The sequence below is a fragment of the Hyperolius riggenbachi genome, chromosome 11 (genome assembly GCF_040937935.1).
Source record: "Hyperolius riggenbachi isolate aHypRig1 chromosome 11, aHypRig1.pri, whole genome shotgun sequence".
In the NCBI taxonomy this organism is placed as follows: domain Eukaryota; kingdom Metazoa; phylum Chordata; class Amphibia; order Anura; family Hyperoliidae; genus Hyperolius; species Hyperolius riggenbachi.
This window is the reverse complement of record NC_090656.1, coordinates 202,386,859-202,400,780: the sequence shown is the minus strand read 5'-3', so window position 1 is coordinate 202,400,780 and position 13,922 is coordinate 202,386,859. Positions and strand designations below refer to the sequence as shown.

General features: G+C 47.1%; 1 protein-coding gene across 4 annotated transcripts in view; it reads left to right on the top strand.

The window, feature by feature from the left end:
• Nucleotides 1–13,922, top strand: part of TUB (TUB bipartite transcription factor) — a 305,609-nt gene that overhangs the window by 180,889 nt on the left and 110,798 nt on the right. The window contains exon 1 of one of the 4 annotated variants that reach the window (XM_068260533.1): nt 4,927–5,303. The exons of the other annotated variants lie outside the window; for them this stretch is intronic. Coding sequence (XP_068116634.1) covers nt 5,266–5,303 — 38 coding nt within the window. The 5' untranslated portion in view covers nt 4,927–5,265. Of the gene's footprint in view, nt 1–4,926; nt 5,304–13,922 lie in introns of those variants that run through there. 4 annotated transcript variants of the gene reach the window in all.

Sequence of the window (13,922 nt, the reverse complement as noted above, 5' to 3'; positions counted from 1 at the left end):
CGGAATAAAAAGGTTAAGTTACATACAAATTATATATGAAATTTGAGCAACAAAGGTCTTCTTGTACAATAATCAATCACTTTACAGCATATTTACATCACAGTATCACTGTTGGGGTATGGGCTGGGAAAGACTATGGTCTACTGAGCAATTTCAGTTCCTAAACAGTTCTCAGTCCCTGGCAACCAAGTCCAAGCTATATTGCTCAGCAAAACCTTGGGGGAACTGGCACAGTTCGTTGGATGATCCCAAAAAGGATGTTCACATTGCTCAAAGATCTCTTAGATCTCTTAGATAATATCTCACCACAAACCCACTTTACACTTAACACACCTGTCTGGATAAGGCCTCCCAAAATATCAAACAAAACAAAATATAAATCAAATAATCAAAACGTTTAGGAAAATAAAAGTAAACAAAAGAAAATATGAAGTGACCAATGCACCCAGCTATGCCTCCCAAATCACTGTCCCAAAATATAACTCTCTTTTTGTGCACTTTGACTTTTAGGCTGAATAAGCTCTAATTTAGAGTTGATGCAAAACTTGTACTCCAAGTAAGTTAACTCTGTATCTTGGTCAGATGAAAGTTCACTTCTCACTGTAACACACTTTAGTATCACAAGAAGCAAAGCAACTCCTCCTTTTTCACTTATCTCCTTTTAACACTGAAAGGTTCTCTTTTACTCTCACGGCCTTAGTAATCTCCGGTTTCTTTAGCACCGTGTACTTAAGTAATATGCATTAATCACACTTTGGTTCACTTCTTGTATCAAAATCGCAGTAACACTTCAGAACATAGCACAGAAGAATACTTAAACTTTAACTCTTGACATGAAACGGACTTGACAGGAACAATGTCTCTATAACAGGACCTACTGCAAGCAGGGGGGTCTATCAGCCTTGCAGGGTACTTTATGGAGGCTGTTAATATCTCTTAGTGACAGCAAGGCCTTTATTTTCAATACACTTTATATAAGCGGCAGAAGATTTCTTCACTTCAGTTGGGCAGCTCTATCTTGCATCATCAACATAAGCTTCAAACTTTTGTACACAAACAGTCTCTAGTAACAGTACTTGGAACAGAACTGGGCTCTCCAGGTTCTGGGTTGCTATATTTCTATCTCAGCAAGCCTCCGCTGCACACTGGCTACTAACTGAACACATACTGTAACTTGAAGTTGCCTCTCAGGCCTAATACTCATCTGGCTGCCGGGGTCCTTTCTGTCCAGACTAGCTCGGATGGACTCTGTGCAAGCTGCCTCTGGTCTCCGGTCACTGTCTGGCCATGTTGCCTCTGCCTTACTTGCTCCACTGCAGTCTCTGCATGGCCGCCGGGTCCCCTCTTAGTCTCTGGGTTGACTGCTTAGGGGTGCAGCTAAGGTTTTTGTGGCCCCAAGCGGACTGCAGGAAGTGGCCCTATCCTGTGCCGCGGCAAAAAAATGGGTGTGGCTATCCCTCATAAGTGGGCGTGGCCATGACATGTGGGTGGTGGTGCGGGAGGGCAGATTGGGGCGGGCTGTTTTGGGGGAAAAATGGATGTGGGAGTGATTGCGTCGCGCGCAGCGCACGCGCCGAAAGATGGGCGTGGCCATGACATTATATGGGCGGAGCTTAACCGTAGCACAGCAAATATAGCCAACTATGACCATTAAATAATAAATGCAGCCACAGTTACCCCAGACACCAGAAAATAAAAATACAATTTGTGCAACATTTCAGCAGAAAACAAACGCAATTTGTGCCACATTTCAGCAGAAAACAAACGGAATTTGGGCCACATTTCATCAGAAATCAAACGCAATTTGGGCCACATTTCAGCAGAAATCAAACGCAATTTGGGCCACATTTCATCAGAAATCAAACGCAATTTGGGCACATTTTCAGCAGAAATCAAATGCAATTTGGGCACATTTTCAGCAGAAATCAAATGCAATTTGGGCACATTTTCAGCAGAAATCATACGCAATTTGGGCACATTTTCAGCAGAAATCATACGCAATTTGGGCACATTTTCAGCAGAAATCATACGCAATTTGGGCACATTTTCAGCAGAAATCAAACGCAATTTGGGCACATTTTTAGCAGAAATCAATGCAATTTGGGCATATTTTCAGCTGAAATCAAACGCAATTTGGGCCACATTTCAGCAGAAATCAAACGCAATTTGGGCACATTTTCAGCAGAAATCAAACACAATTAGGGCACATTTTCAGCAGAAATCAAATGCAATTAGGGCACATTTTCAGCAGAAATCAAACGCAATTAGGGCCACATCTCAGCAGAAATCAAACACAATTAGGGCACAGTTCAGCAGGAATCAAACGCAATTAGGGCACATTTTCAGCAGAAATCAAATGCAATTAGGGCACATTTTCAGCAGAAATCAAACGCAATTAGGGCACATTTTTAGCAGAAATCAAACGCAATTAGGGCACATTTTCAGCACATAGCAAACGCAATTAGGGCTGCAAAAAGAAAAGAATTTACTCACCTGGCACTGGCAGAAGTCTTCTCTCCCCGTCTCCCGGCCGGCTGCTCAGGCGCGCAGTTCCCACGGAGCTCCCTCCCTCCTCCAATCTCCCGCACTGATTGAATGCAGGGCTACGGGAAGATGGCCATCCGAAGCCCTGTACTGGAGACATAAATAGTCTCCAGAGCAGGGCTTCGGCGGCGGCAATCTTCCTCCTGCAGTCTCCCGCGCTGAACTGAATAGCAGGGCTATGGGAAGATGGCCACCCGAAGCCCTGTACTGGAGACATAAATAGTCTCCAGAGCAGGGCTTCGGCGGCGGCAATCTTCCTCCTGCAGTCTCCCGCGCTGAACTGAATAGCAGGGCTATGGGAAGATGGCCACCCGAAGCCCTGTACTGGAGACATAAATAGTCTCCAGAGCAGGGCTTCGGCGGCGGCAATCTTCCCGTAGCCCTGCTCTGCTCTGCCAGCCCCGCGGAGCTGCAGGGAAACAGTAACATTACGCCGAAGTCACGGAGCCGCCGAGGCCCCTAAGACCTTGAGGCCCCAAGCGGCCGCTTGGTCTGCTTGGTGCCTCGCGGCGCCACTGTGACTGCTGCGGCCTTCTCTCGGTCGTGGCCTCCTTTCCCGCTCCTCACTGCTGCTCCTGTGTCTTAAGTTCCGCTCTGCTCTCCTCGCTCTCTGCTGCGCTCTGGCTAGTTCCAGCCAGTTCCCCCTGGCTACACCCTTCTAGCTCTGCCCCTCCGCGCCTGCGCTGTAGTGTTCTGACAGGCCGTGCAGGGCTTCTGGAAAGTTCCACTGCTCTGTGTGCTTTGGTCGCTTAGCAACAGTTGACGCAACCATTACAACGCCTCCTCTCCTCTCCCATGCGCCGTTTTGGTTCCATCAGCTAACATCTAAAGCGAAATTTAGCCTTAGATGCTAAAGTTACCTCACACATGGAAATACATTGGCAAAACTTTTGTGATCCTCTTTTAGAAGGGTTACAGCAACACATGACTACGTGGCTTTCCCCAGGCTGGGGGGAATGGTGTAAACTATGAGAACGAGATCTGCTTGGGCATTGCTAAGGATCAGGCCTGCCAATCTTATAACGAAGTTGGGAGGCCCCTGTACACACACTAGATTTAGATGCATACCTTTTAAAAAGATTGGCGGCGGCATTGCGACGCGCAATCGCGGAATGATGGGAATACAACAGGGATCCCCGGGAACACCAGTGACATACTTCCTCTCCAACACAGAGTATGTCAGTGGTAGAGGGGTGGCGCTATGCATAGGACTCTGCCGGCACACGCTGCTGCAGAGTCATATGTTTGTGATTTTGTGCGCTACGGCGGGGGCATCGCACTGCAAATGCACATCTCAAGTGTGAAACCATCCTTAGTGTACTCTACGTTACCTGACTGAATGCTCCTTATCTCACCACACACCATACATTGCAAACACACAGCTGTACATTGCTCATTACTCAGGTGCAGCACAGAATGCACAGTAGGCAGGAGCAGCACATACAGGCACAGCTTAGTAGATTGCACAGTAGCAAACACACAGCAGATTGCACTGTAGGCAGGAGCAGCACACACCCAGCAGATTGCACAGTATGCAGGCACAGCACATACACAGGATATTGCACAGTAGGCAGGAGAAGTACACACACAGCAGATTGCACAGTAGGGAAGCACAGCACACACGCAGCAGATTGCACTGTAGCACACACATAGAGTAGTTTGTACAGTAGGTAGGAGCAGCACAGACACAGCAGATTGCACAGCACAAACATACACAGCAGATTGCACAATAAACACACACACACACACACACACACACACTAGATTGCACAGTAGGTAGGAGCAGCGCACACACAGCAGATTGCACAGCAAACACACGCACACACACACAAACACACACACACACTAGCAGCAGATTGCACAGCACACACACACACACACACACACACACAGTAGATTGCACAGTAGGTAGGAGCAGCACACACACACGGCAGATTGCACACACACAGTATATTGCACAGTAGGTAGGAGCAGCACACACACAGTAGATTACACAGTAGGTAGGAGCACAGCACACACACACACACACACACACACACACACACACACACACACACACACACACACACACACACACACACACACACACACACACACACACACACACACACACACACACACACACACACACACACACACACACACACACACACACACACACACACACACACACACACACACACACACACACACACACACACACACACACACACACACACACTAGATTGCACAGTAGGTAGGAGCAGCACACGCACAGCACACACACATATTGCACAGTAGGTAGGAGCAGCACACACGCAGTCAGTAGCGCACACACATCACATTGCACACTGGTGCTGGGCCTGGGCGCTCCATCTCAGCTTTTGCAAGGAGCCGGGGTGACTGGCAGATGACATCACGGAGGGCTGTGTCTGGCTGCTGCTGTGGAGGGAGAATGGTCATTAGATGAGGCAGCCTCAGGAGCTGATGCTGTGTCACATCAGGCTGCAGCCCGTGCCGGGGGTCCCCCAGCTCTTCTCGCAGGACATGATGATGGTGCCCCGGCAGGACGGCGCTGTGCGGAGCGGACGCCGCGCTGGAGGGAGAGCCCAGCACTAGCCGCTGCTAGGGGTAGCCCCCATCTCTGCTGCACCCCTTCATCTCCAGAGGATGCTGCTAGCCGCACGGCAGACCTGTGCCCGGGGTCTGAACAGGAGGACCCCGACACTAGCAGTGTGAGCAATGACTTCTAAGCACCAATCTGATTGGATCCCCTACAGGTATATGTCACCCCATTGTCCACCTCACCCCCACCCCTCTCCTGCCCAGCTGTACCCCTATTGCTCATTGTCACCCCCATAAATCATTATTGTCACCCCTACTAGTACTACTGCTCATCTATATTCTTCTCCATGGTCTGCTTCTGTGTTGTCCCAATGATGATTGGAGTCTGGCAGCTGCTAGGGACCCCTCACAGCATCTCAGATCTACCCAGTATTCACCATCCCTTGGCTGGCAGAAATAGGTTTAGCAGAGTCTTAGTTGAAAAAGTAAAGGGGGTTATAGAATTATTATAGATTGGGACCTCATATGTACATGTGTCTGCAAAGGGTTAATCCACAGCACTGTTGGGCAGGTGAGGGTGTGTTAAATATGGCCAAATATGAAGAGGACGCTGTGGCTTTCTTGACAGACTGGGAGTTAAATTCCATTTTGGAAGCTACGGTTCAGCCCAGCGGTAGAAGAGTTAGGTATTGCGCGCTGCTCATGGGCGTCCCAACGTCTCCCTGGCACATCAGTTTGTTTTAGAAGGTCTCTTTTATGTTGCATGGTGTCTCTTGGCAATGAAATGGTAAATATATAATGCATAAATTTGACCTGCATGATTGTTTCGAAAAGCGGGTACTAAACTGCCCGCTCCAATGGGCCGTTGGTGATCCAGCTCAATGTGAACCGAGCCTTTTAACCAGGTGGAGAAGGGCCGTCTTTTATTCCATAAGATCTCCTAGCTTTGAAGGGGTTGATCAGGTGGAGAGGGACCCTTTCTTACTCCATGAGCATGAGATTTCCTGGCAGTGAAGGGGTTAATCAGATGGCAAGGAACCCTCTCTTGCTCCGTGAGCTCTCCTGGCAGTGAAGGGGTTAATTAGTTCAAAAAGGGCCCTCTCTTACTTCATGAGGTCTCCTGGCAGTGAAGAGGTGGATCAGGTGGAGAGGGACCTTCTTTTATTCATTAAAGTCTCCTGGCAGTGGCAGTGAAGGGGTTGATCAGATAGAGGGACCCTCGCTTACTCCATGAGGTCTCCTGGCAGTAAAGAGGTTGATAAATTCGAAAAAGGGCCCTCTCTTACTCCAAGAGTTCTCCTGGCAATGAAGGGGTATATCAGATAGAGAGGAACCGTCACCTACTCCATGAGGTCTCCTGGCAGTGAAGCCGTTGATTAGTTCAAAAAGGACCATCTCTTACTCCATGAGGTCTCCTGGCAGTGAAGCCGTTGATTAGTTCAAAAAGGACCATCTCTTACTCCATGAGGTCTCCTGGCAGTGAAGCCGTTGATTAGTTCAAAAAGGACCATCTCTTACTCCATGAGGTCTCCTGGCAGTGAAGGGGTTGATTAGTTAAAAAAGGACCATCTCTTACTCCATGAGGTCTCCTGGCAGTCAAGGGGTTGATTAGTCCAAAAAGGACTATCTCTTACTCCATGAGGTCTCAAGGGGTTGATCAGATAGAGAGGAACCCTCTCTTACTCCATGAGCTCTCTGGGCAGTGAAGGGGTTGATTAGTTCGAAAAGGGCCCTCTTACTTCGAGGACTTCTGGCAGTGAAGGGGTTGATCAGATAGTGAGGGGCTTATGCTTTCTCCATGAGGTCTCCTGGCAGTGAAGGGGTTGATTAGTTCCAAAAGATCCCTCTCCTACAAGGGGTTGATCAGATGGAGAGGGGCCTAGGTCTGGCAGTGAAGGGGTTGAGCGCTTCAAGCGGGATGCTATTTGCTCAGCCAAACGTTAGATGCTCAGTAGCCTTAAATGCTCAACACCGCTGAAAAGATGGAGAGGGACCCTCTCTTACTCCATGAGGTCTCCTGGAAGCGAAGGGGTTGTTAAGTTCGAAAATGATCTTTTATTTTTCTATGATGTCTTCTGACAGGGAAGGGGTTGATCAGATGGTGAGAGGGGCTCATGCGTACTCCATAAGGACTGGCAGTGAAAGGGTTGATCACATGGAGAGGAGCCCATGCGTACTCCATAAGGTCTGGCAGTGAAGGGGTTGATCAGATGGAGAGAGGCCCATGCATACTTCATAAGGTCTGGCAGTGAAGGGGTTGATCAGATGGAGAGGGGCCCATGCATACTTCATAAGGTCTGGCAGTGAAGGGGTTGATCACATGGAGAGGGGCCCATGCGTCCTCCATAAGGATTGGCAGTGAAGGGGTTGATCAGATGTAGTGGGGCCCATGCGTACTCCATAAGGTCTGGCAGTGAAGGGGTTGATCAGATGTAGTGGGGCCCATGCGTACTCCATAAGGTCTGGCAGTGAAGGGGTTGATCACATGGAGAGGGGCCCATGCATACTCCATAAGGTCTGGCAGTGAAGGGGTTGATCACATGGAGAGGGGCCCATGCATACTCCATAAGGATTGGCAGTGAAGGGGTTGATCAGATGTAGTGGGGCCCATGCGTACTCCATAAGGTCTGGCAGTGAAGGGGTTGATCACATGGAGAGGGGCCCATGCGTACTCCATAAGGTCTGGCAGTGAAGGGGTTGATCAGATGGAGAGAGGGACTCATGCGTACTCCATAAGGACTGGCAGTGAAAGGGTTGATCACATGGAGAGGGGCCCATGCATACTCCATAAGGATTGGCAGTGAAGGGGTTGATCAGATGGAGAGGGGCCCATGCATACTCCATAAGGTCTGGCAGTGAAGGGGTTGATCAGATGGAGAGAGGGACTCATGCGTACTCCATAAGGTCTGGCAGTGAAGGGGTTCATCACATGGAGAGGGGCCCATGCATACTCCATAAGGTCTGGCAGTGAAGGGGTTGATCAGATGGAGAGGGGCCCATGCATACTCCATAAGGTCTGGCAGTGAAGGGGTTGATCAGATGTAGTGGGGCCCATGCGTACTCCATAAGGTCTGGCAGTGAAGGGGTTGATCAGATGGAGAGGGGCCCATGCGTACTCCATAAGGTCTGGCAGTGAAGGGGTTGATCAGATGGAGAGAGGCCCATGCATACTTCATAAGGTCTGGCAGTGAAGGGGTTGATCAGATGGAGAGGGGCTAATGCATACTTCATAAGGTCTGGCAGTGAAGGGGTTGATCACATGGAGAGGGGCCCATGCGTACTCCATAAGGATTGGCAGTGAAGGGGTTGATCAGATGTAGTGGGGCCCATGCGTACTCCATAAGGTCTGGCAGTGAAGGGGTTGATCAGATGTAGTGGGGCCCATGCGTACTCCCTAAGGTCTGGCAGTGAAGGGGTTGATCACATGGAGAGGGGCCCATGCGTACTCCATAAGGTCTGGCAGTAAAGGGGTTGATCACATGGAGAGGGGCCCATGCATACTCCATAAGGATTGGCAGTGAAGGGGTTGATCAGATGGAGAGGGGCCCATGCATACTCCATAAGGTCTGGCAGTGAAGGGGTTAATCACATGGAGAGGGGCCCATGCGTACTCCATAAGGTCTGGCAGTGAAGGGGTTGATCAGATGGAGAGGGGCCCATGCGTACTCCATAAGGTCTGGCAGTGAAGGGGTTGATCACATGGAGAGGGGCCCATGCGTACTCCATAAGGTCTGGCAGTGAAGGGGTTGATCACATGGAGAGGGGCCCATGCGTACTCCATAAGGTCTGGCAGTGAAGGGGTTAATCACATGGAGAGGGGCCCATGCGTACTCCATAAGGTCTGGCAGTGAAGGGGTTGATCAGATGGAGAGGGGCTCATGCGTACTCCATAAGGATTGGCAGTGAAGGGGTTAATCAGATGGAGAGGGGCCCATGCATACTTCATAAGGTCTGGCAGTGAGGGGGTTGAGCGCTTCATGCGGGATGCTGTTTGCTCAGCCACACGTGAGATGCTCGGTAGCTTTAGTTGCACAACACCGCTGACAAGTGGCCCATTTGCTGCACACTGATGCCGGTTTGAACGCTCTCTCATTCTAGCATAAGGGCGAAGAATTATTTTACCTATTGCTGGTTCTACTCATCTCTGAATCAAACACCCTAAGTGCAGTGTGTGAAAGGGTTAAATGTAGCCTTGACCACGACAGTCATAGAGTTCAAAATGCTTTCAAAATTAGAATCAAATTTTTTAGTGACTGTACTTGCGTCATCGTTGGCTGCATTCAGTTGTGGTTATAGAGTGGCGGGATTTTTGGCTTGGAAGGTCCGGCTGTTTCAGCGACTGGGACCGTAATTATGTGGTCGCTGGAAGGTTTAAAGCGGACCTGAACTCTAAAGAATACACTCATGCAATAAATCTGCAGTGTATCTGCTTCCTGCTTTCATGGAAGCAGGCATATTGTTAATATCCTATGTTTACAAATTAACTGCTCTGCCACGGCAGAGGAGATTCCTGAGCTAACACAGCTGAGAGATCAGATTACAGTGGTGATTAGTCACAGATGAGGGGGAATTAGACAGGCTAAACTCTCTAAATACATACAGGTGCATTTCTCTATGTTTACCTTCTAACCTGCGCAAGAGTTCAGGTCCACTTTAACAGTGGCTCTGAAGCAAGGATGGAAACCTTTGATTCCAGCATTCAAACAGTTTTTTATGTAGAGCTTGTCATTTTCTTGTGAAATTATCTCTGTTAGGGCCCATTCACACTTGCAAAACGCTAGCACTTTTGCTTTGGCGATTTTTGGCGATTAATGCAAAAAAAATCGCCATTCACACTTGGCGTTTTTGTCCGGATCGCGTCTAGCGCTTCTATAGCACTAAGCACGATCGGCGGAAAAAAGCCTGAAAATGGTGCAGGTTACAAATTTGCGTTTGGCGATTTGCGTTAATCGCCGGCGATTAACGCAAATCGCCCAAGTGAGAACGGGCCCATAGGGTATAATGGCGCTAGCACTTGAGCGTTTTGTTGAAATCGCCGGCAAAACGCTCAGGTGTGAACGGGGCCTAAGTGTTATATATATATATATATATATATATATATATATATATATATATATATATATATATATATATATATATATATATATATATATATATATATATATATATATATATAGCTGTTACCTTCGGCAGTGTATTGGTGTTACATCTATTATATTTTAGTGAGTTTTATCTTACTGTTTTAATCTTTGTTTTAGATATGTTTCACAGATTTCTTAAGGTTTTGTGGCGATTCTTGGTGTTATACGGTTGTTCTAGGTTACGCCCCTTCCTGTTGCCCCACCAGGTGGTCATTTAGAGGTAAGGCGGCCCAGTTGGCATACTGATAGCGCTCTGTTGCCCTCTGTGGCACGGAGGGGCCGGGGATGTGTCTCTCGGGTTCCTAAGTGCAAGTTGTTACATCAGCGGCAGCTTGCCATCACTTCATCGCACTCGCATATCTTAGCACGGTTGCCAAGGTGATCTGTAGGTGTCTATATGTGTGCTGGGGGAATTCTCATTTACTCTGCCGCCTTGGATCTGCAGTAAACGTCGGCGATTTGAGATGTCGTTTGGATCCGTGCGTTCTCACGGAACACGTTTAGGGCTGTTCTACACACGTGTTTCTGACACCCTCTGCAATGTTTTATCCCCTTTTTGTGGGATTAAAATGTGGTTAGACTGCCTGGGTTTCTAATAAAAACATCCCATTGATGTTCAGCAGACAATTTTGTTTCCAATAATGTATCTGTCAGGTAAATAATGAGTGTTGACATGAATTTTGGCCGCAATTTCCAGTGTGTTTCCATAGTGTGACATATATGTGTGTAAAACACATGCAGGCAATTAGCTGTGATGAGAATTTTAGTTGCATTTTCATATTGGCAGATGAACATATCAGGAATGCTATAGTGCCTATGTATGCTTAAATAGACGTATGTTTATGGAATATATCAACTTGTGCTTTTTTTAAAAAAATATGACACTACTGTATTATTATTGTATTACCTGACTATCTGGGTTTGTAATGCTGAGTTCCTGCGTCAATGTCCGATGCAGCTAGACTGTATAGTAGTGTGTGCTCTGTCCAATCACCTCCCCCAATACCATCATCCTCCACAGGAGGTAGTCAGGGAGCAGTTGGAAGGGGAGACCCACCAGTCTTTTCCTGTGAGCTTAGAGCTGACTCCGCCTTCATTCTCTCTGTGCAGCACAGGAGAAAGCAGGGGGAGGAGGAGGCGGGGTCAGGTGATAGGTATGTGCTGAGGAAGTAATTCCCGCTCTTCTGACAGTTCTATACTTTGTGCGCAGATCTCTGGGTCATATGACTTTGATTTCTAAAGGGAATTGCTCTGGAATAGCAGCACCCAATGTGATCTTTGTGTGAGCAATGCCAGTATTTTCTTTATGGCCGGTTCACATGGGCAATTCCAGGATGTTTACTGCTGGTCACGGCGCTAGTTGGTAAAGCGCTGTCCATTTAAGTGAATAGGCAGCACCTGTATTGTCATTTACTGTTGTTTGCACAAACACTGCGTTTCGATCTCAATTTTTTCCCGTCTGGTCAGCTGACCCCGGAAGCAACATGCTGTTTCCACCACGGCAAAGGGATGCAAATGCAAATTCGCATCAACACGGGTGCTGCGCTTGTTTGGTAAATGGACACGGCAGGACAGTGGAAATGTGCCCTAAGGTGGCCACACATGATACAATAAAATCAATTTTACAGCAATTCAATAAAAAATATCATTTCTACATAAAAATCAAAAGCTTTTTATTTTTAATTGAAATTTAATTAAAGTGAAAATTCTAATCGGGCTTTTTAAATTTTGGAAATTTCTAGTCAGTGTTTTGCAGGATTGTACGGTGTGTGGTAAATTGTACAGACGCAAGCAATTTTTTCAGCGTTATCATTTTTTTTCATAATTGGGGAGAATTTGAACACACTTTTGTGGTACATTGGCCGTATTTTGTCAAATGTTACAATAAATCAGAAAAATTTACTGTAAATCTTGAATTGAAAAAGAAACTGTAAAAAATTGTATGGAGTGTGGCCACCTTAAAGGGAACCTGAGCCGCCCCCCCCCCCCCCCCCGCAATAAAATAAACATACGTGGGGCTTCCTCCAGACCTCTCCGGCCTGAGCGAACCCATGGCATCCTCTTCTCCCTCTGTTTGCTAGCAGTTGGCCCCGGAAAGTTCTCCGGTCCGGCGCCAACTGGGTATGGCTGTCTGCGCATGCGCTCCTGCTGCATTCACGTCACTTGGAGCATTGTTTGCACAGTACTACACAGTGCCTGGCCTGACAGCGCATATGCCGAGTGGCCCTGACTGATGGATTATCCGGGGACCAGTAGCGGGCGAATGGGCAAGCAGAAGAGGATGGAGTGGAAGCGATCAGGACGGATGGGGATGGAGGAAGCCCTAGGTATGTATATTTTATTGCAGTGCCCCCGTCTTAGGTACACTTTAACCACTTCAGCCTTCAGTCGTTTTCACTTTATGCACATGGCCTTCTGGACGTAGCTACTACGTCCAGAAAGCTTAAATGGTTAAAGAGAAACCATTTCCAAGAATTTAACTTCATCCCAATCCGTAGCTGATAGCCCCTTTCCCATGAGAAATCTTTACCTTTTCTCAAACGGATCATCAGGGGGCTCTGTATGGCTGATTTTGTGGTGAAACCCCTCCCACAGTGTGATGTCAGGACCATGTTTCTGACATCACACTGTGGGAGCTTTGTTGAATTGTGGGAAATAACAGCTGTTTACAGCTGTTTCCAAATGCAAAAAAAGCAAGCAGCACCTCCTTCCACAGACATCACTTGCCAGCAGTAAAAATTTAACCATGTGATAAATGTCAGAATGGAAATCGGGGAGAGGAAAGATTTTACAATGGGCAAACACTGACTAAATAATTTATACATAATTATTGTAAAAATGAGGCATTTTTTTTATTACATTATTTTCACTGGAGTTCCTCTATAAAGCATTTAGGTCACATGAGTTGTTGAATGTCATGTGACCCTTTCAAGCCAATAGGGACCTGGCAGCTGGGAGAGTAACATCGCTGCTCTCCTCAGCTATGCTAAAAATTGTAAGACATGCCAGCCTAACGTTGGCCTCACACCGTACAAAATTCCTTTTCAATTCAAGATTTACAATCAGTTTTTCTTATTTATTGTAAAATTTTGGAAAATCTGACCAATGTACCACACACGTGTGTTCAATTTTTCCCCAATTATGAAAAAAATGATTGAAAACTACATTGAGAAATTGTCAATCTACCACACACCATACAATGTTGCAAAAAAATTGATCAGAAATTTCGATCTGATTTCTCTCTCTCTCAAAAAAAAAAAAAGCTTTAGATTTTTCTGTACAAACAATATTTTTATCAAATTGCTGTAAAATCAGACCATTTTATTGTATTGTGTGTGGCCACTTTTCTGCATTTTTCTCTACTGAAAATCATGGACGGCATTGCAGAGGGCTGCAGCACAATGGCGATTCTTTCTTTTTCTACACTGTGCTTGTTTTCATGCAGTTATCACACACAACCAAAATTGAAGGCTTTAGTGCACACGTTGAAAATTAAGCCGCACCTACTCTGATTGCTCCAGTGTGAATATGGGTATTTCTGGGCATTTGCACTCCAGACTTGTGATAATAAGAGAAATCGGTACTTATCCGTTAGCCTGGCGCATCCGGCAGGTGGCGACAAAACTCCTCCAGAGTTACATCTTTCCCTACTATCCATGGCGGCCTGGAGGGAGAATAGTAATTAGCGCCACC